We start from the raw sequence: 21460 nt of genomic DNA, 5'->3' as shown, positions 1-21460 counted from the left end.
GGAGGAGGGAAAATAAAACACTACCTTGCCTCTACTCCAATCAGCGCACAGCGAACCATCCCTGCGGCCAATCAGAGATCCGGAAGGAAGAAGCAGAGGAACGTAGAGATACCTATCGCTTCACTTCTTCGTGCTGTTCTGCAGCGGGCGCGGTTGTGCTTACTGCTCCAGCCAATTCTTTGAGACAGTCTTGCGCAGTCTACTATTTTATAATTACTGGAATCCCTGTGGTCCAGCAATAAGTTTTACGTTTGCATAGCAAGAGTGCATCCGCAAGATCTCTTAATTTGTCAAGCATAATGAATCGGGTGTAGTGGAGGGGGAACGCGCAGGAACAGAGCGCCGGTGCTTCTTGGTTTCTTTGGTTGTTGGGGTGGGCAAGGCCACGGGGGCTATGATGGAGAGCGCCTGGACCTCTGAATTTGCAATTACACCACCGTAATCGAATCGATGTTAAATTATCCCTCAGCTTGCTTTGCAGGAACCCTAGCAACTAGCGAATGTTGGAAGGCCCATCAGAAACTGGCGGCGATCCAGACTGCTGCTTAAGGCTGCCAGTGCTCTAAGATTGGCCTGCGAATCAGCATCAATCTCCAGGTGATTATTGAAAGCAACCCTAGTGATTTCAGTGGGTTGATACTGCGAATAATACTGGGGCGTGGGGAATTCCAGGAATAGCTTCAGAAGTTCAGAGTTAGTACTCCTACAAAGGCCAAAATATTAATGATGCCTTATATAGAATAGTCCAGTAGTGTTCAACATTTCTAGCAGTAAAGAACTGTTTCTACAGTGAGTTGTCTGCTGAGGAACCCCTGAATATTACAAGGGATTCTTTGAGGCCTTCTAGGAGACACATTCTTCTGTTCACACTGGGTGGTGTGTAAACTGAGAATAGGATCTGAAGCACACTCAACACTCTCTTGTGGTTAGACTTTTTAGGGGATGAGTACTACAGCAGGCAAGCTGGCTTTCAGGAAAGCTTGCCTGCCATTCCTGTAATGTTTTCCCCTCTCGTGTATGACAATGGCCCCTCTGGATTTTATATTTATTATAAGCTTTTCTGCAGGACCTTACTATATAAGCTTTTCAGTACAACAGCTAGTAGTGATCAATAAGCATTAATAATAAGATTTAGCATTTATATAGCTTTTCAAGTGTTCAGAGTGTTTCACATACATTATAGTGGTGCAAGGTTTACAGCAACCCTGTAAGAGAGTCCAGTATTATTATCCCCATTTTACAGAGAATAAGTTGAGGCATAGGAAGAGTCACTTAAGCTACTCAGAGGCAACATTCAGACCAGGGACTTCCTCCTGACTTGTAACTCAGTCTTTTAACCACAATACTATATCACCTTTTCATGATACATCTTCTATTTGAGGATCCCCCTACAAAGCTTTTAGTGGCCCCCATGGATTCACACACCACAGTTTGAAAATCTTTTGTCACAGCAGCCTTTCATTATCCACACTTCAATTTTGAAATAATATGACCAATAGGACACTATGCATTATATTTCTCTAACACAATCTTTTCATCTTAAGTAGCACAGAGAGAGAGAGGGAGAGAGAGCGCTGCCCCCTGAGGTTACCATCCATCCAGGATTCATTTGGCCCCCAAACAACTTTATCCTCAGGCTGGTTTTCAGCACTGGAACTACAAAGTCAGGACAAAAAGAAATTGCACCTGAGAGCCAGCGTGGTGTAGTGGTTAGAGTGCTGGACTAGGACTGGGGAGACCCGAGTTCAAATCCCCATTCAGCCATGAGACTCGCTGGGTGATTCTGGGCCAGTCACTTCTCTCTCAGCCTAACCTACTTCACGGGGTTGTTGTGAGGAGAAACCTAAGTATGTAGTACACCACTCTGGGCTCCTTGGAGGAAGAGCAGGATATAAATGTAAACATAATAATAAATAATAGTAATAATTAAGCATGATGGTTCAGTTAGAGCACGTTAGAACGCTGTCAGGGCTTGTACTTTGGGAATAAAAATGCTCGCACTCTGTGCCACACCACTTGCATGTTCTGTACCTATATTAGAGAGGCAAAGAGGTGCTAGGAGTCATCTTTCAGAGTGCATTTGGCAAGAGTGAGTATTGCTTTAAAGCAGGGCTGCTCAACTTTGGCCTTCCTCTAGATGTTGGCCTGATTGATTAAGTGCAGTCAAGTGGGTGTTGACTCTTAGCAACCACATAGATAGATTCTCTCCAGGATGATCTGTCTTCAACTTGGCCTTTAGGGTCTCTCAGTGGTGCATTCATTGCTGCCGTAATCGAGTCCATCCACTTTGCTGCTGGTCGTTCTCTTCTTCTCTTTCCTTCAACTTTCCCCAGCTTTATGGACTTCTCAAGGGAGCTGGGTCTTCTCATAATGTCTGAAGTATGAGAGTTTGAGTCTGGTCATTTGTGCCTTGAGTGAAAATTCTGGATTGATTTGTTCTATGATCCATCTGTTTTCCTGGCTGTCCATGGTATCCTCAAAAGTCTTCTCCAGCACCAAAGGTCAAAAGCATCAATGCTTTTTCTATCTTGCTTCTTCTAAGTCCACTTTTCACATCAATAGAGTGTCACGGGATAAACCATTATCCAAACAATTCTAATCTTTATAGAATCTTTGTAGACACATCATGGCATCTAAATATCCTTTCCAAGGCCTTCATGACAACCCTACCAAGTGCTAGTCTGCAGCATATTTCTTCACTGCTGGATCCTCTACTGTTGACAGTTGATCCTAAAAGGCAGAAGCTTTCCACCACTTCAGTGTCTTCATTGTCATTTCTGAGGCTGGTTGCTGTACCCATTGTCATTAGTTTAGTTTTCTTTAATTTAGTCGTAGTCCCATTTTTCACTGTGCTCCTTGACTTTCATTATCCATTCTCAGCTATCAGATGTTGGCCTACAACTCCCATAATCCCTGGCTATTGGCCACTGTGGCTGGGGATTATGGGAGTTGTAGTTCAAAAAACAGCTGAGGGGGGCCTAAATTGAGCAGGCCTGCTTTAAAGGAAGCCATACAGCCCAGAGTAGACCCTGAACCTCCTTCTGTTGCACCTGCAATGAGGTGGCAGAGCTATTTTATTTATATTTATAAACTGCTTTGAGAGTTTTTGTTGAAAACCAGTATATATTAGTCGTATTCATAGTATTCACTTCATTTGAAGAATGGACTATACCACAGGGAATGAACCATTTTTAAAAAATGCTCTCACATTAGTTGATACACACATCACTGCTTCCTCATATTCTCTCTCTCACACACCCCTCCCTACCTTCCAAACGGGTAGACCACTAGCACAGCTGGAAGCAGGCTGCGTTAATTTAACATGATGAAGCCATCAGAACTGTCCCCTCCCCGCAAAGCAGTAGTCCATTCTACCACCTCATTCTGCTTGTGAAGAGTAGACCCAAACCTCTTCCTCCTCTGTAATGCGATTTCCTGCCATCTGATATCAGGCCATCTCTCAGCTAGCACAGTGCAGCTGCTGGCAGACTAGGAAGGCAGATTTTGGTGCAAGATCTCTCTCACACACTTCTGCTGCAAGAAACTGAATTCTGCATGTATTTAGAGAAAAATAGCAACCCTACTGCCTCTTCAGAAAAGAGGGGAGAAGCTTTGTCCTGGACTCCATCACCCTAGAAGGGGGTGGGGGAAAGCTTCCTGTACAAAGAAATATCATGTCAGAGGAAAAGCTAGGTAGAACCTTCTCCCCAAAATACTTTTACATGCAATAATGGCTTTTTTTTCTTCTTTTTTTGGAGGGGGAAGCAAACATTCAACCCCACAAAAGGAAGTGGTAAGCAAAGATCTAATTACAAGCAGAAATATTGTTCTCCCTCTCTGGTCTTCCAGTGACAGACAGAAGGAAGTACTTCATACAGCATATAATAAATAGAATTCACTGCCACACATTAGCTTAGGTACCTTTGAAAATGAGATCAGATGTACTCTTAGAGGATAGGGTTAACAATGCTATTACTTACCATATTTACCAGAATAGGTGACTCTGAACATAAGACAATGCCTTAAAATACAGAGGCTAAATACAGATTCTACTTGTATTTACCCAAAAGAGGAATCTGAATCTAAGATGACCCTGCCCCCACATATTTCACAGAAAAGAACTGGGGAGTGGGGGCTCAGATTTGGGTAAATATGGTATGATGGTTATGTGGGACCTCCAGGTACAGAGACAATAGATCACTGAACACCATTTGTTGAAAAACAACACAGGAGAGGGCTACTACCTTCAGGCCCACTTTGTGGGCTTCCCAGAGGCACCCTATTGGCCAAGAGATGGCAGAGTAGGAGTCATAAAATACTAAGGGAGCTAGCTGGAGTACCGGAGAGGAAAAATGAGTGGGGTGGACTAGAGAACTAGGCCACATATAGATGTTTCAGGTTCACTGCTTGCCTCTCTGTACAAGTTTTTTTTTTTTTCTAAATTCTTTCTCACAGCACATAAAAGGGAAATCAGCACACACATGCATGAGTTTCTGGTTCCATAAGCTTTATTTCCAATCCATCTGTAGGCGCCACCCCCACCACCCTAGAGAGAGGCAGGACAATGGTCTTTCAGCTGGAGTGAAGGGTACGGCAGACGCCCTCGCTACGAGGCAGAGTCAGAGGCCTCCGAGCTGTCCTTGACATCTGTGCTCTCTGTGGCCTCGCTGACCTCACTGACATCCTTGCTGTCCCCACTGTCTTCCGTCCCAGGCCCAGTGCCCACCACGGTTCCTGGGCATTTGTCATCGCGGCAACATTCGCCCACATGGTTGGCTTTGTGGTCACTACCCTTGTTCTCGATGGAGCCCAGAATGGAATGCTTGGTCTTCTCCTTCAGGTCCATTTGCCTCCGCAGCTGCAAGGGGAGATGCTCGTTTAGTTGGACTTTTAGCATCAACCACCATGAGGGGAGGGGAATATGAAGCAATTGAACACACACAGTTCCCAGCCACAAGAGCCACCCCACCCCTACCCACAGAACCTTCCCCTGAACTAGAAAGGTCTTGCATCACTTCCAGGAGACAGTCCAGTTACATCTGAACAAAGGTGCTTCTGGGGAACAGCCGAAGGGGATTACTCGTTATATTTTCAACACAAAGTAGGTCACTATATAAGGGTAAAAAAAATGAAGCGGCCAACCCAAACAAAAGGCCGGCACACTGGAGGAAAACTGCTGCCAGCGGTTTAGCTTTGCTGCGCTCTCCTTTTTGTCTTAGTATAACAGTATCTCCTGCAGAAGAGCACAAGGACTCCAAGAGCAGCAACAAAAAAGTACTGTATAAAAGAAGCTCACAAAACAGAGGAGGTGCACGAGGGAAAGTGCTTCATTGCTCATCACAAACAGCCATAGATTGTGCTATCTGGAACAAGTATTCAGTTTCTCAAGTATCAAATGCTGCACTGGGTTATTCCAAAAACGCAAGGTTCCTGGCAAGACAAGTGCCACCTCATGGTAAGATGCATGGAGTATCTGGAACCAATTAAGTAAAGATGTGCACAAAGCTGGTCAGAGAGAAAGGCCTCAATGGAGCCACACTGTCTTTTTTTCCTACCCCACACATCTAAACACAAGTACCTTCCCAACCACATATAGGAGACCACCAGACCTGCATTCAGATTACACAAACCTGTCTGATTTTACTAAGATGAGTGTTTGTGTGGGAAGCAGGGAGGCAATTTCCCCTTTACTCCTTACTTGCATCTTAAAAAAAAAAGAGCAGGAAAAAAGTAGATGTCGGACAACTCCAAGAATAGGGCTCTTCTCGCAGTTGTTAATTTAGGAGAAGCCTCCTACTCAAGTCTGGGAGCTATGGGCACTCCAATTTTTAGATCATCTGAATAAAAAGCAATGGAGCAGGAGGAGGACATGATCGTCTGCTAAGTAGCAGCTGGGCTGGAGGGCTTTTCATCCTACCTTGTTAAAGAGCAGCTCAGTCCAGCTGCTGGGCAGGAGGAAGCCCTCACTTCCTCCTCCCTTGTTTTTTTACTCACCGACGACTGAAAAACAGGAGCGCGCCCAGCTCCCAAACTCAGGTGCAAGGCTTCTCCTACCCAATTAGTGACCGTGAGAAGCAACCTAATGTGTGGCATCACTGTGTGATGGCTACATCAGGATGGCTTACTCAGCTGAGGCTACCCCAAGATCGTAGCAGACCACCAGGACCGCAATAGGACACCACACAGACAGTTTTGATGCTGTGTAGGGTAGCAGAGTTTGTAGCTAAAACCAGCTGGCTGCATGTAAGCCAGGCTCGGATGACGACATTCTGAAGGTTCCCCCACAGACAGGCAAAGAATTCTGAAGGGGGCTGCAGGATCACATAGAAGGGGGCAGGAACCTCTGGCTACCTTTTTCCAGACGTTTCTCTCCCCTTAGTAGCTTATTTTCCTCTGCCCATCCTCTCCATAAAGCTAAAGGAGACATAGAAGCAGAGCAACACAAAGAACAGAGCGGGAGAGCTAGCCAGAGGTTACTGCTTGTGTGCATACGATCCCCCTCCAGGCTTCTTGGCCAGTTTTGGAGGGAATTCTGAGTTCAAAAAGCAGAGCCTGCTTACATGTGGTTACTTTTGGTGTGGTGAAAGGTGGCCGGCTGCCAGTGTCTGCACTAGTCAGAGTCTTTAAGGCCGTTTCAGTCAGCAGAACAGCAGCCTTGGGGCTAGGAAGTCAAAGAGACCCACACACTGGTATAGAGGGGGAATCGGCAGGGCCCACGCTCACCTCCTCTGCCATCTGTGTCAAGTCACGCTTCATAGCATACGCATCTTCTCCATCAGCATAGTATTTGGGCTCCACTTCACTGATCCTAGGGGCAGGGTTAGGCATGCCAACATCACATCACTTGAAACCCATCACAGTCAAGTCCTAGAGGTCTGCCCCAAACTCACTCAGGGCTGGCTTAATGTAGAAGCTCGCAGGAATGCTGAGCTGGTAAGTCGCCAGAGCAAACCTCATTTCAGCCGCAAGCTCCCTAGACTATTCTCTCTGCCTCAGGACTTCCTTCTGTAATATGAGAGAATACTACTGTCCTACATTGCAGAGCTGTTGTAAGGTTTACAGTATTTAAAGCAGGGCTGCTCAACTTTGGCTGTCCTACAGATGTTGGCCTACAACTCCCATAATCCCTGGCTATTGGCCACTGTCGCTGAGGATTATGGGAGTTGTAGCCCAAAAACAGCTGGGGGGCCTAATTTGAGCAGGCCTGGTTTAAAGAGTGTTCATTACTCAAAAGGCAATATACAAGTTCTAAATAGCAATATTTTGAGGCTTTTGAGAAGGATGCAGGTGGTTAGAATTGAAGAAATCCTTCAAAGAGTCAAACTTTTAAGGAGAGCTCTTAAAACCTAACTGTTTGGCCTGGCCATCCAGGGTTTTAAAACTGTTTTAGATGTGAATGGTTTTATGCTGTTTTTAAATTGTTTTGTTTTTAAAAGGATTGATTTATGGGTTTTATTTTTATTGTTGTGCACTGCACAATGGTATATAAATGTAATAAATAAATAAATAATAAATAAACAAACGTCTACTAGTCCTTAAGACCAATTATTTTCTAACCTGCTGTTAACTTCTAGCACTGAAGACTCCTCAACTCCTTCACAACTTGTTGCACTGCCCTCAAATACCTCATTTTTTTTGGTTTTTAAAAAAATCCTTTAAACCAGGGCTGCTCTACTTTAGTCCTCCAACTGTTTTGGGGCTACAACCCATAATCCCCAGCCACAGTGGCCAATAGTCTGGGATTATAGGAGTTGTAGGCCAACATCTGGCCTACAACTTGTTGTTTTACACCGCCCAGAGCCTTTAGATGGGGCAGTTTATAAACGTAACAAAATAAATATAGATATCTGCAGGAGAGCTGAAGTTCAGCAGCCCTGCTTTAAACCCATTCTCAGTCACAGTCTCCTCTCAAAAGCAAACAGAGTTCTATATTCTGGATTAAGCAAAACAATCAACACAAAACTAGGTCTGTAGAAGAGTAGACTGCTCTGCCTTTATGAAGCTTCCAGTTTAATCCACTAAGACCACTAAGAACTTGGAAGGCCAGGATCAGTCAAGGTTCAACATACCACCCTTGATTAATTGTGACTCCATTTAAGTCAGTCTGCTGGGTGCATACAACTACTTAATTTGCCTGCTTTGTTCTGAACCATCTAGCAGCCTTGACAGCAGTCTGTACAAACCAGTGTGGTGGCTCTCGAGCCTGCCCCAGTGCCAAGAAGAAATATGGACAGGGAAAGGTGCCTGAGTAGCCAGGGGGGACCATGAAGAATTGGCAGCAACACAAGAAATGAAACCTGTGCCTCATGAATACCAGCAGAGGCAACACCTACATATGTTATCATACTGCTGCCAATGTGAGGACTAGAAACTTGCTTCCCTACCTTTGGTTATGGGAAAGCAAGGTATGGGGGACTACATGGCATTTCTGGCACCACTGAAGCTGCCGCCGCCGCCGCCACCACCATCTTCATTATGTCCAAGACTAATCTCTCCTGCCTGCAAAAAAGCTTCAAGGAGCTCAAAGTGGAGTTTTAGCTACACCACAAAGTAGCAAGGTAAGCTAAGCTGAAGAAGGCAACTTGCTCAAGCCCTCCCACTGCTAACTGGACAAAGAGGCACCTTTGTGGCAATTCTCTTTTTTATTTCTCAAAGCAGCAATTCTCTTTATATTTAGCAGGGAAAGCATAACCATCCCTATTCAACCCCAACAGCATCCCTTGTTTTTGCTGGTGGCTTTTGCTAGTGTTTCTCTTATGTTCCTTTTTCAGATTGTGCTCCCATTGGGGAAAGAGAACCCTGTTGTTATTATTATTCTATGTAAACCATTTTGAGAACTTCTTAGCTGAAAAGAGGTACATCAGTAATAATCAGCCCAATAACCAGATCTTCAAGGCCAGTCAGAGGTCTGAATCAGGTTTCCCCAAGTCTACCACCAGCCACACTTCCACCATAATCACCTTGTCCTCACTACCGACACCCTGATGATACTCACTGGAAATTGAGAGTGTTTGAATAGAGGTGTAGTGCTGCCCGGTTACTGTAAGGCAAGGGGGGAAAAAGAGTAGGTTGGTAAATTAACATGGCTAATCTCAGCAATAGGGACACTGCAAGAAGATCAGAGGGTTTCCAGATGCTCCACTTATTTAGTGCATTTTTATACCATCCCATATACAAATCTCTGGGCAGTTTACCATTTCAAAATACAAGCAATTAAACACATTAGATCAATTAAAACAGTTTGAAATATAAATAAAAGTAACTTTAAAACTGAAAATGTTATTGATTAAACTTATGGACAACTTCTGGACTAAAAGCCTGATTAAACAGTTATGTTTACAGATTTTTCTTAAGAACCACCAGAGATGGGGAGGCTCTGATATTGTTTGTGAGCACGTTCCAAAGTCCTGGGGCAACTCTAGAAAAGGCCCAGTTTTGGTTAGCCACCAAGCAAGCTGGTAGCAACTGCAACAAACTCCCCTAATTCTCTTAATAGGTGGTGGGGTTCATGGAGAAGGCGAGGTTCTCTTAAATACCTTGGACCCAAGCCATTCAGGGTTATATAGGTAATAACCTATGACCTCTTCCCTACCCCAAACAGTTCTTGTAAACTGTATCGGGCTAAGTGAAGAGCAATCCCCCTTAAAATAAAAAAAGGTCAGGAAAAGAGACTTCATAGGAAGTCACAGATGCAAGTGCTGGGTAGAAGACACTGAAATAAGAAGTCACAGGAGAGAGCAGAAGGCGAGGCAAGTCAAAAATAAGCTGGATCCCCACTTCTGACATATGCAGCAAGAGGAAACAGTACTGAGATGAAAACACCTTTCAGTGACCTGATTACAAAGGAGGAAAGATATTTTCTCTGTGCACACATCAAAGTGAATGCAATGCTGATAAAGGGAATGTACAATAGCTTTGCAGTTAACACACAAAGTAATAATTATGTAACATACATAACATACAATGAGCCCCTGGTGGCGCAGTGGTAAAACTGCCGCCCTGTAACCAGAAGGTTACAAGTTCGATCCTGACCAGGGGCTCAAGGTTGACTCAGCCTTCCATCCTTCCGAGGTCGGTAAAATGAGTACCCAGAATGTTGGGGGGCAATATGCTAAATCATTGTAAACCGCTTAGAGAGCTCCGGCTATAAAGCGGTATATAAATGTAAGTGCTATTGCTATTGCTATAGTATTTTTGCATTTTAGCTAGTACAAGGAGAGCCAGGTCGGGGGGGGGGGAGGGGGGACAGGATGACACTCACCTCTTGCGCACGTGCAAGGAGACGTACTTGGCATTGAAGTTCTCAATCATTGCACGGGAGGCCTGATCCATCAGCTTCTGAGCCAGGCCCAGGCGTCGGTGGGAGCGCTTGACTGCCTAGTGAAGAGGAAGGGCTGTTAGGACGAAGGGGATTTCTTCAGAATTTTCGCTCTCTAATCAAGAATTTCACAAACGTTTCTGGCTCAGGACACCACCCACACCCTTCTAAATTCACCATACCTCTTGGGATCCTCCTCTAATACTGTACCCACCATCAGTTTGGCAAAATTCTCACGCCACTATTGCACAAAAGAATCAAGCACATCTGGGTAAATAGATATCTGAGATCTTTTTAGCATGAGTACCAACCTCTGACCTTCACCTCTACTCTCATTCCTGCCAAGGAAGTAGATCAGGCTATTCTGGGCATTAACCTGCATGAGAGAAACCAAGCAACTCCTTTCTCTAGCTACTGCTTGAAGAGTTACTGCTCAGGCACAGATAGATCGATAGATACCCTCAGCCAGTGCTCCCTGCAACAGGGGTTCCCAGATGTTGTTGACTACAACTCCCATCATTCCCAGCTGCAATGGCCTTTGTCTGGGAATGATAGGAGTTGTAGTCAACAACATCTGGGAACCCGTTGCAGGGAACGCCACCCTCAGCCACTAATTCCCTTCAGTAGCAATGGAACACTCTTGAAGGTCCAACTCTCGTGGCTCCCTCTACTTGCGTTTCATGACTGGGAGTCCCACCCCGCAGCTTGAGAATCTAGGCCCTCAAGAAGATCTCAAGTCCTGAAAAATGCTTCTAGCCCTTCAGTCCACTTTTCTCTGCTCAGTGCGCCCCAAATGTTTGGCCACTCTCTGGACTTTGAAGGCAAAGGACAGGGAAGTATTACCAGTGATGTGATGTGTCCATGGGGGACATCATCAGGGTCTTCTTCCCTAGAGGCAGAAGGGAGAGGTCAGCTCCACTCCAAACAAAGATGCATCACAAACATATCTAGCAACAGTGTTCCACACCCACCCTCTTCTTCTACCCCACTGTTCAGTCACAACACACTGACTTGCACTGTTCTTTCCAATATTTATCCATACCCTTCAACTCAGACTAAAATATAAGGTACACCACCACACAGACATGCACAACCCAGAACACATGTGAGGAACATGGTATGTTCTTGAAAAACTCAAAGAGGCAACTCAGATGCATCTTATGGTTTTATAGCAACTGAGAGGTCCCCTGCAACTGAGAGGTCCCCTGAGGGCACCATCTAGTCAGAAGGCATTGTACACAGAAATGAAGTGTTTTGCACTACCTGTGTAAGTTCCCTAACAATATCTTCTAAAAAGTGTATATAAACAGCTAAAGCATTTGAATTGCTTTACTCACATTGTCAGTAATCCTGACAACCAGCCTGTGAGGTGGGTCAGCATTATTCTCCCGGTACTGCAGCAGTGAGGAGGGCTGGGTTTGAGAGTAGCCAGGACGCTGGCCTAACTCGAGTATGTGAAACTAGTCTATAGAATAAAGGGCTCCACAGTCAGTTGACAGCAGCAGCAGCAGCAGTCTTCCTGGACGTGAGGATATTAACCCTCGCTTTCCCAAAAGCCACCAACTGAGGCAGAGCAGTGTTGAAAGCAGGGGCTGGAGCCTTGCCTTGAAGCCTTGCTCTTCCAAGACTCATCCCACAAGAACAGCTAATATAATTTCAAACATCTCCTCAGCAAGTCACCTGTGTAGCTGCTAGAAAGACTACAGCTAGTTCCTTAACTCTTTTGTCTGGTAAAGCAAGTATTATTATCATTATTATTATTACTACATTTATATCCGCTCTTCCTCCAAGGAGCCCAGAGCGGTGTACTACATACTTGAGTTTCTCTTTCACAACAACCCTGTGAAGTAGGTTAGGCCGAGAGAGAAGTGACTGGCCCAGAGTCACCCAACTAGTATCATGGCTGAATGGGGATTTGAACTCGGGTCTCCCCGGTCCTAGTCCAGCACTCTAACCACTACACCACACTGGCTCTCAAGTACTGTACATGGTTTTAATTGCACCTTGCAATATTTTGTTTACAAGACAAGCGAGTATTTGCCTGCAGTACCTTCCAGGTCCCCAGCCAGTTTTGTAGTGGGTGTAGAGGAGGAATCAGAAGTCAGTTTTAAACAGTAGAACTGACATACTATACCACTTGCATTTTTAAAGCTATTCAATACAATGCATTAATTTAAAAACAGAAATTTAACTCAACCTGTTGGGATTTTCATTCATTACATTGCTGTTGCATGCGCACTGGTCAGAAGTTGACATTCAGGCCCAGCAGCAGCAGCTGGCATGATTGTTGGCCTGGAGGCCTCAGCTGCTGCCCAGAATTCCCACTGTGACTAGGTCACCTACAGTCCCCACTAAACACTACCAGGTCCACGTAGCTGCATGTGCATGCTATAATGTGCACATAAGGCTACAGGAACTTTAGGCAAATGTCAGCAGATGGTGGGTGCAGAATCTAACAGTGCCGGTTGTTGCATTTCTCCACTCCTATATGCCAACAGGTTTATGAATAAGGACAGTGGAACATTCTCCAAAGGGGAACTGAAAGAGACACAACCATAACAAGTATGCTGTGGAATGTGTGCGTTCTTAAGGTACCCACAAGTACCCGAGGTATGTACATTCCATCTTACATGCCTCACTGCCCCCGATCTCATCTCTCTCCCCTCAAGCACCTCACTTATTTATTTATTTTATTGTTAAATGTATACCCCGCCTTTCATTAAGAAAATCCCAAGGCGGCTCACAATAAAATTTAAAAACAAGATATAAAAAAGACACATTAAAATAGTGAGCTAAAAATATTTTTAAAACCTGCTTCTTTTTTTTTAAATTAAAACACTAGCATAAAAACATAAAGAAAGCAGCAGTGGAGACAATCCACTGTAAAAAGCCATGATTTGACAAGCTTTCTAAAAACTGTGATGGAAACTGAGTAGATACCTACCAGGAGAGCATTCCAGAGTCTGGGGGCAGCAACAGAGAAGGCCCTGTCCCGCATGCACGACAACTGAGCCTTCTTCATTGTTGGCACCCGGAGCAGAAGCCCCTCAGATGACCTCGTCAAGCGGGCAGTAACCCTTGGGGGCAGGCGGTCCCTCAGGTATCCCAGGCTCAAACCGCTAAGGGCTTTAAAGGTCAAAACCAGCACCTTGAATTGGACCCGGAAATGAACTGGCAGCCAGTGCAACTCTTTCAGAATGGGTGTGATGTGCTCCCAGCGGGCAGCTCCAGATAGAACCCTAGCTGCCGTGTTTTGCACTAGCTGCAGTTTCCGGATATTCTTCAAGGGCAGCCCCACACAGAGCACGTTACAGTAATCCAGCAGTGACGTGATTAAGGCATGGGTAACTGTGGCCAGATCTGCCTTCTCGAGAAAGGGACGCAGCTGGCACACTAGCTGAAACCGTGCAAAAGCACTCCTGGCCACCGCCTCCACCTGAGCTTCCAAAAGCAGAGCCGGGTCCAGTAGTACCCCCAAGCTGCGTACTTGCTCCTTCAAGGGGAGTGCAACCCCATCCAGAACCGGTAAAATCTCCTCATCCTGATTGGCTCTCCTACTGACCAACAGTACCTCCATCTTATCCAGATTCAATTTCAGTTTATTAGCCCACATCCAACCCATCATGGCCTCCAGCCCCCGATTCAGGACATCCACCACCTCCCTAGGATCAGGTGACAAGGAGAGATAGAGCTGAGTGTCATCCGCATATTGCTGACAACTCAGTCCAAGTCCCCGGATGATCTCTCCCAGCGGTTTCATATAGATGTTAAACAGCATGGGGGACAAGACTGAACCCTGCGGGACCCCACAGGCCAATGGCCACGGAGCCGAGCAGTAGTCCCCCAGCACCACCTTCTGGACCCTCCCCCCCAAAAAAGGACCAGAACCACTGCAACGCAGCACCTCCAATTCTCATACTTGAGAGGCGGCCCAGTAGGATACCATGGTTGATGGTACCGAAAGCCACCGAGAGGTCCAGCCCAAAAGGGACGCACTCCCCCTGTCTAGTTCCTGGTGTAGGTCATCCACTAGAGCAACCAAGGCAATCTCAGTCCCATATCTGGGGCAGAAGCCAGATTGAGAAAGGTCCAGATAATCCATATCATCCAAGACCTTCTGTAGCTGGGACACCACCACATGCTCTATCACCTTGCCCGAAAAGGGCAGGTTAGAGACCGGTCTATAGTTGTCCAGGTTGGAGGAATCAAGGGAGGGCTTTTAAAATAACAGTCTTACCACAGCCTCCTTGAGGCACGATGGCATCCTGCCTTCCCTTAATGAAGCATTAATAATCACCTCCAACTATCTGCCTGTATCCTCCCTGGCAGCTTTTATTAGCCATGAAGGGCAAGGGTCAAGAGCACACGATGTCGCCCACACACTGCCCAGGATCTTGTCCACATCCTCAGGCTGCACCAACTGAAAAGAATCCAACACAATGGGACCAGAGGCACGTCTGCCGGAACTGCCAAAACTCTGGAGTCCAAATCGGCACAGATGCGAGCAACTTTATCCATAAAGTGACACGCAAACTGATCACAGCGGGCTGTAGATGATTCCTCCCCCATTACCTGGGGGATGTGTGCAGCAATGTCTTTGCTACATGGAACAGCTTTGCCAGTCTGCACTGAACAGATGCAATGGAGGCGGAGAAAAAACATTTCTTCGCTGCCCCCACCGCCACGGAGTAGACCCTAAAATGAGCTCTAGCCCGTGTTCGATTGGATTTGTCACAACTCTTCCTCCAGCATCGTTCCAGCCGTCACCCAAGTTGTTTCATCGCCCTAAGCTCTGAGGAAAACCAAGGAGCAGATCAGGCTCCACCAAGCTGGAGAGGGCGTTTAGGAGCAACCGTGTCAACAGCCCAGGCCGTCTCTCCATTCCAGAGATCAACCAGGGCCTCTTATCTCAAGCTCCCCCACCTCCAGATCATTTATTCACCAGCCAGCAAAAACTAGATCCAGAGTATGTCCTGCCATGTAGGTAGGGCCCGATACCAACTGAGACAGGCCCATGGTTGCAATGGAGACCATGAAATCCTGAGCCGCACCCACTAGGGGGGCCTCAGCGTGGACACTGAAATCCCCCAAAACAATAAGCTTGGGGGAACCCAAGGCCACCTCCGAGACCACATGACCTCACTCATATCGCTGAATCCCTCTTTCCCCCACCCCCAATTGCCATGACTAGTCATCAAAGGGAGGCAAAGGGGAAAGAAATTACATACTCTCAGGATTTGGTTTTGAAATTATGGACAATACTAACATGCACTGCAGCCATGCAAGACATTCCAGCATAATGGGTTGCAAATATTTTCTTCCTATACTTTTCATTTTTAATTTTTGCAGACGTGTACAGAAAAAAAAATTACAAAAAACACAGCTACGCCTCAGCTCAGAAACAAACCTAACACTTCAGTTTTTGCAAGGGGGATTATTACTTCACTTAACCCATTTAGAATATTTTCAAATACAATTATAATTTTTTTTAAAAAAAACACGATTTCCCACTTTTCAGGTCTTACATATGCAGGCATGGATCATCAATAAAATTAAAAAGAGTAACCAATGCTCCAGAAAGAATATTCACACATGTGTCACCCATACCAAAGCTGTCCCACTGGTGCTTACATTTTAGCCAGCACATAGCCCACAATCTTGCCATTCTCGTCCTCAGCAATGTAGGAAAGCTAGGGAAGAGAAGACGGTGGTTAGAAGTATGGAGTCCAAACCCCCGAAATGGGCTCCTATGGGAGAGTGGAAGCAATGGGCAGACACAGAGCACAACATCCAAAGGCAGTCCAGGAGGTGGCTTTGCCCCAAGAGAAGGAAGAGTTCTGATTTGGGGAGCAGGACCAAAGGCCAACAGAGACCAGCAGAAGTTGTATGGTGCTCTTCCATGGACGAAGCCAGCAGCGGGTAGGATTACTCCCCTACCAACTAGGGATGTGCACGAACTGGTTTGGAGCTCCCTTCCTGGAGCGCCAAACCAGTTCGATCAGCCAGCATTAAGGGACAGGGAAGGCACTGCCTATCTGTCAGCCCCTGCTCCACTGGCACTCTCCAAAACAGTGGGCATGCTGGGCTGCAGCATTCCTGCTTGCACCCCGATCATCGTCACCACGCTCATGGTCGACGCACGTGCATGCTGTAGGCCACGAGCCTGGCAACACTGGTTGCCAGCGAGCGCCAGCAGGGGAAAAGCAGCGGGGCAGGGGCTGACAGGTAGGCAGCACCTTCCCTGCCCTTTAAAGCAAGCCCCACCACCACCCTCCCAGGAGTGCACGAACAATTCGCGCATATCTCGACTGTCAATCTACCTAGCTAAATTTTGAGCCCACCTTTAAGAATAATACTGTCTTTACACATATCTATCTATATTTATTTGGTCATTCAAAGCACTTGAAATATATGAACTGAACAATTTTTAAGCCTATTTTCCTTAACAAAAGTAAGCTTATGAGATCACCAGGCATTCCGTATGTGTGTCCCCATCAACTTCGCAATGCCTAGACCAGGGTTTCTTAACCTTGGGCCCTCAGATGTTGTTAAGACTACAACTCCCAGAATCCCCAGCCACAAAGGTAATGTCTGGGGATTCTGGGAGTTGTAGGCCAACAACAACTGGGGGCCCAAGATTAAGAAACCGTGGCCTAGACCAATATGATGATGTCATCCACCCCGATTCAAGATGGCAGATGTATGAACATTTGAGCTGCAAGTAAGCTAACTAGCAAACTGCCTAAATTATTTGGACCAAATTTAGCCCAATTGTAGGGATAGTGAAAGGAAAGTAGGCAGATTATTTCTTAGCAGCACTGTTCCCTCTAAGGTGTGTGAAAGTGCATGTGCTCACAAGTTTTTTGATGTCTGCTGTTAATTTTAGATCCCGCTTGGGTTGAATCAGGAAGGCCCCATTCTGAATGCATGTGTGCACACAGTGCCTTGATACTGCCACCCAGAACAAAACTCATTCCGCACAGAGATGAAAAAAAATTAGAGGGACCACAGCTTACCAGATCAACTTGTTAGTTATTTTATATTTATTATTTAGTTTATATAAAGCACCCTGTGATAATTTGTATCATCATCATCCCCATATTGCAGATGGGGCGAGACAGGGTATGCAGAGACATAGGATGCACCTTGAAGAGGGGAGAGATCTGTCCAACTGCAAAATGGAGAATACTATATACATGTTGCTTTACATCCTCCAATACAAGAGGGGAGGCTCAGTCTCTTTGCCCAACCTCAGCCCTATTTCCCTTTGCTTTCTCCATCTGCAGGAGCATGCAGAATTTCAAGTGTGCTACAAAGCAGGACTGTGATGTTGGGGAAGGAAAGGAGGAGGAGGAACAGTCAGGAAAAGCCACAGCTGCACATATCTGGGCAACACTCATAGGCTTGCTTAAGACATCTAGTGAGTTAATGGGCGAGGTGACATTTGAATCAAGGACCTCCCAATTCTAATCTCATGCCATCTTTTCACAAAAGGCAGTGGAAGCCCTGCAGCCAAATTCCACGTCCAGTCATTCACTCGTAATGAGGCAAGAGTTTATTATTGTTAATTAGTTCACATAACTCCAGATAACCAGGGAGATCCTGAGGAATTGGTCTCAAGTGTTCCTAATTAAATCAGGAGGGAAGCCAGTAAAACCTGCCCCATAACTTATTAAACACCATGGCCATCTCAGAGAGGGGGGCCGGGCCCGATAGCCTAGCTTCCAATCTGAAAAATCATAGGTGGATACATGCATTAGGAATCAACAACTAGAAACTCCTGGCTTGTGAACAGGGGGCACCTCCTCACCCAGAGTTGCCAATTCAAAAGCAAATAAGGATAATAGAAGGTATAGTTGTTGTGAGAGGACTTGCAACTAGGCTCCTTTGCTAAAGGTTCTTGGCAGCTCATTATTCCAGAAGAGCCCCTGGTGGTGCAGTGGTAAAACTGCCGCCCTGTAACCAGCAGGTTACAAGTTCGATCCTGACCAAGTGGCTCAAGCTTGACTCAGCCTTCCATCCTTCTGAGGTCGGTAAAATGAGTACCCAGAACGTTGGGGGGCAATATGCTACATCATTGTAAACCGCTTAGAGAGCTTCCAGCTATAGAGCGGTATATAAATGTAAGTGCTATTGCTATTATTTCCCACACCCTTTGCAAACCAGGCTGCTGGCTGAGGAGGCAGACATAACAGGATTCACCTGTGGCCAGGAGAGTCCGTGGTAGAAGTAGTATTTCATCTGGTAGTTTTCCGGCAAGCAAAGGAGGTTGCAGTGTTGCATGTTCATCAGATCCTCGGGCTGATAGTGGGGAAAGGGAAGAGGAGTTGAGACAAGCAGGGAGAGAGAGACACTCATTGCTCCCCAAGACTACAACAGCTGAACAGAACCCCCAGGAGCAGTGAACCTCTGAATATTAGCTATTGAGGAAGATCATTTCAGTAGGAGCCATCACCCCATGACCTACTTTTACAATTCCCAAAAGCATTTGGCTAGAGACTTTTGGAAACTAGCCACAGTAGTATTATTAATTATGCAAGACCATAAGAACTGCCTTGTTAGATCAAGCCATGTCCAAGGATGTCTCAGGCAAACTATTAGTGGCAATAGCCAAATAGAACTTCCATGTTCAGAAGCATTATAGCCTACATACCAGAGGACTTTTTTTAGGCTGTGAGCCCTTTGAGGACAGGGATCCATCTTATTTATTATTTCTCTGTGTAAACTGCCCTGAGCCATTTTTGGAAGGGTGGTATAGAAATCAAATCAAATCAAAAAATAAATAATACTAGCTATTGTAGGCAAACTAGATCACCTGGTCCAGCATCCGTTTTCCAAGAGCACTCAATCAGATCTCTCTGGAAGTCCACAAGCAGAGCATGACAGCAATGCCCATCTCATCTGGCATTTCAAGCTACACTGCTTCTGAACATGGAGGTTCCATTCAGCCATCACAGTTACTAAGCAAAGTCAGATTCGTCCTTGGGATCAAGGGGATCCAACAAGGCAATTCTTATGAAAAGCCAGCGATTCTTCTTTCGCATAGGTCTCCTAGAAACAACAGATGTTGGCTGCCAAAGCACAGCCTCTGGTTGGCTTGAGCTGGGTAAGATTCAGAGGTCCTCACCCCATTGCTCCTTCCCAACAGAGGCAGAACTCTGATTTCCTTGTTTAAGCCCTTTACTCATTTGTTCACAGATTTGCATCAATTTACTGGAGCGAAGAGATCGGTCGCTTTTTGCCTTTCTTCCATACTAGATCAGATCTAAGTCAGGCCTTCTCCTATTCTTCCACCTCCCTCACCCTTTGCTCCATGCAATCCGGCCTCCCAGAGCGACTCCCTCCCTCCAGCCCCAGGATTCGAACCCGTGCATTCCGGATATTCATGGCGGCGGCTGCAGAACGGCGACGGGCGATCCTCTTTCAGCTCACGCGGCAGGCAGCTCGACTCAGGACATCCATCCACTTCTGGGGAAAGACCGGGGGAAGGTGGAGGAAAAAGGAACGCGTCCATCACCGCTCCGTAGCCAATGCTCGGAGAGAAACGAAAAACGCGCCAGCCAATCTTAATACACCGTTTGCGTTCTCGTCCCGCCTCCATAGATCAAGAACGGGCAAAAAACCAACAACAACCAACCCTTGACCCAAGCAAGGCCTCCCCATATCCAATCATGGTACACCTAGGGCCTACGCCGACCAATTACGAAGCTGTTTACTCTTTTCCTTTTCCTAGTTTTATTTTTTTGCTTCATCCGCCCGCGTCCAAGTTAGGAAAACGTCATGGCTTCGACCCCGCCCATTTACACTCGGAGAACCAATCCTCTGCCCGAAACAGCCACTCACAGAGCCGAAATCCTTTAACCAATAGATCTATGGAAAAAGTAGGCGGAGGCTTAAAAGAAGCCGAGTTGACCAATAGACACAGAGGAACTGTGGATAAGGCACTGCCTTTTTGCCTGCTGGTGTAGGCAAAACTGGCGGCTAAGAGACTCCTGATTTAATCTGGCTTCCATCGTGAACTCACAATCTCGTAGTAGTCAAGGCTGTCTGTCTCTCTCTCTTTCTCAGCCAGCCCCTCTCCGGTTGCAATAGGGAGATGACTGACTTCCCTTGCAGGGTTGTTGTAAGGATTACAAGAACATAATACGCGTGAAGCACATGTGACCACTCAAAAATGTTATAAAGTGAGCAATATTTCTAGAAGGATTGCCAGCTTTTCAAGTGGCTGTTGTAGCTGTGCCTTACGGGCGGTTTGACCTATAGCAATTATCGAATGATAGTGTTTAGCTCTTTGTCATTAAAAGCTTCACACTGATTTCTACAGATCAACTCTCAAAAAGCATATTAGCAGCCCGGATTGGTTTTTTACTGGCCAATAGGCAACTGTACTTTCTGCCTATAATTGATATGGGAACTGATGAGGGAGGGATTATTTTTCAATTGAGATTTGGCCTTTTTAAAGGCAGAAATTGGGATATAAGTGTTTTTATAAATAGTATTTTTGTCTTAATGGATATAGCTAATAGCTATAGATCTAAAGAACCACAAGGCACAAGGTGGGTAGATCTTTCTATGTCCCTGCTTTTGGAGTTTGACTAATAATAACTGCTGTCATAACTGCTGAACTGATAGCTTTCCTTTTGTCTCTGTGTTGGGTACAGAACCTTTGGCCCGAGAAGATAACTGGTACCTGAATTTGATTTCTTTTCCTGTTCCCTCCCTGTTCCTTTTTATTTCTGTACCATGTCTTTTTGATTTAAGTGCTTATTTTAAACTGTAAACCACATTAGTTGCTTTGGCGGAAGTGTACATGTAGTAACCAAATAATGTGTGGCTTCCTAGCAATGAGATATAGGTGTCTTCAATACAGAACTGAGAGTAAATGAGATTTGGGTTTTGTTATCTGAACAAATGTAAGGGGGATCTGTTTTGTTTTTTAAAGAAAATTGAGTTCCTGTTCATGAGGCATACAATTGGAATGCATTGGTTCCACTGGAATGAGACTATAGGAATACACTGAATTTTCAAACGGCCTTTAGAATTAATTAAACCAAGGATGATTGATTGTGCACACAGTCGTTGTTGAGAGCTGTCCCCAAACATAAAAGTTCCAAAGGAACCACTGCGTTTGGCATCATTCCT

General features: G+C 45.7%; 1 protein-coding gene and 1 long non-coding RNA gene across 2 annotated transcripts; one reads left to right on the top strand and one right to left on the bottom strand.

The window, feature by feature from the left end:
- Nucleotides 1–39: 39 nt before the first annotated feature.
- Nucleotides 40–7523, top strand: LOC128346896 (uncharacterized). Its single transcript, XR_008317275.1, has 3 exons — nt 40–597; nt 3759–3793; nt 5220–7523. It is a non-coding gene; the product is annotated as an uncharacterized LOC128346896 (long non-coding RNA).
- On the bottom strand, nt 4491–19853 carry NAA10 (N-alpha-acetyltransferase 10, NatA catalytic subunit). Its single transcript, XM_053300670.1, has 8 exons — nt 19685–19853; nt 18521–18619; nt 15950–16008; nt 11162–11207; nt 10262–10377; nt 8996–9040; nt 6724–6808; nt 4491–4858 (listed from the first exon to the last, which is right to left on the bottom strand). Exons 1-8 carry the CDS (start codon nt 19703–19705, stop codon nt 4607–4609), a joined length of 723 nt encoding a protein of 240 aa, XP_053156645.1. The 5' UTR covers nt 19706–19853; the 3' UTR covers nt 4491–4606.
- Nucleotides 19854–21460: the final 1607 nt, after the last annotated feature.

This window comes from Hemicordylus capensis, chromosome 2 (assembly GCF_027244095.1).
Source record: "Hemicordylus capensis ecotype Gifberg chromosome 2, rHemCap1.1.pri, whole genome shotgun sequence".
NCBI lineage: Eukaryota > Metazoa > Chordata > Lepidosauria > Squamata > Cordylidae > Hemicordylus > Hemicordylus capensis.
The sequence above is the reverse complement of the archived record's forward strand: the minus strand, read 5'-3'. Positions and strand labels throughout refer to the sequence as shown.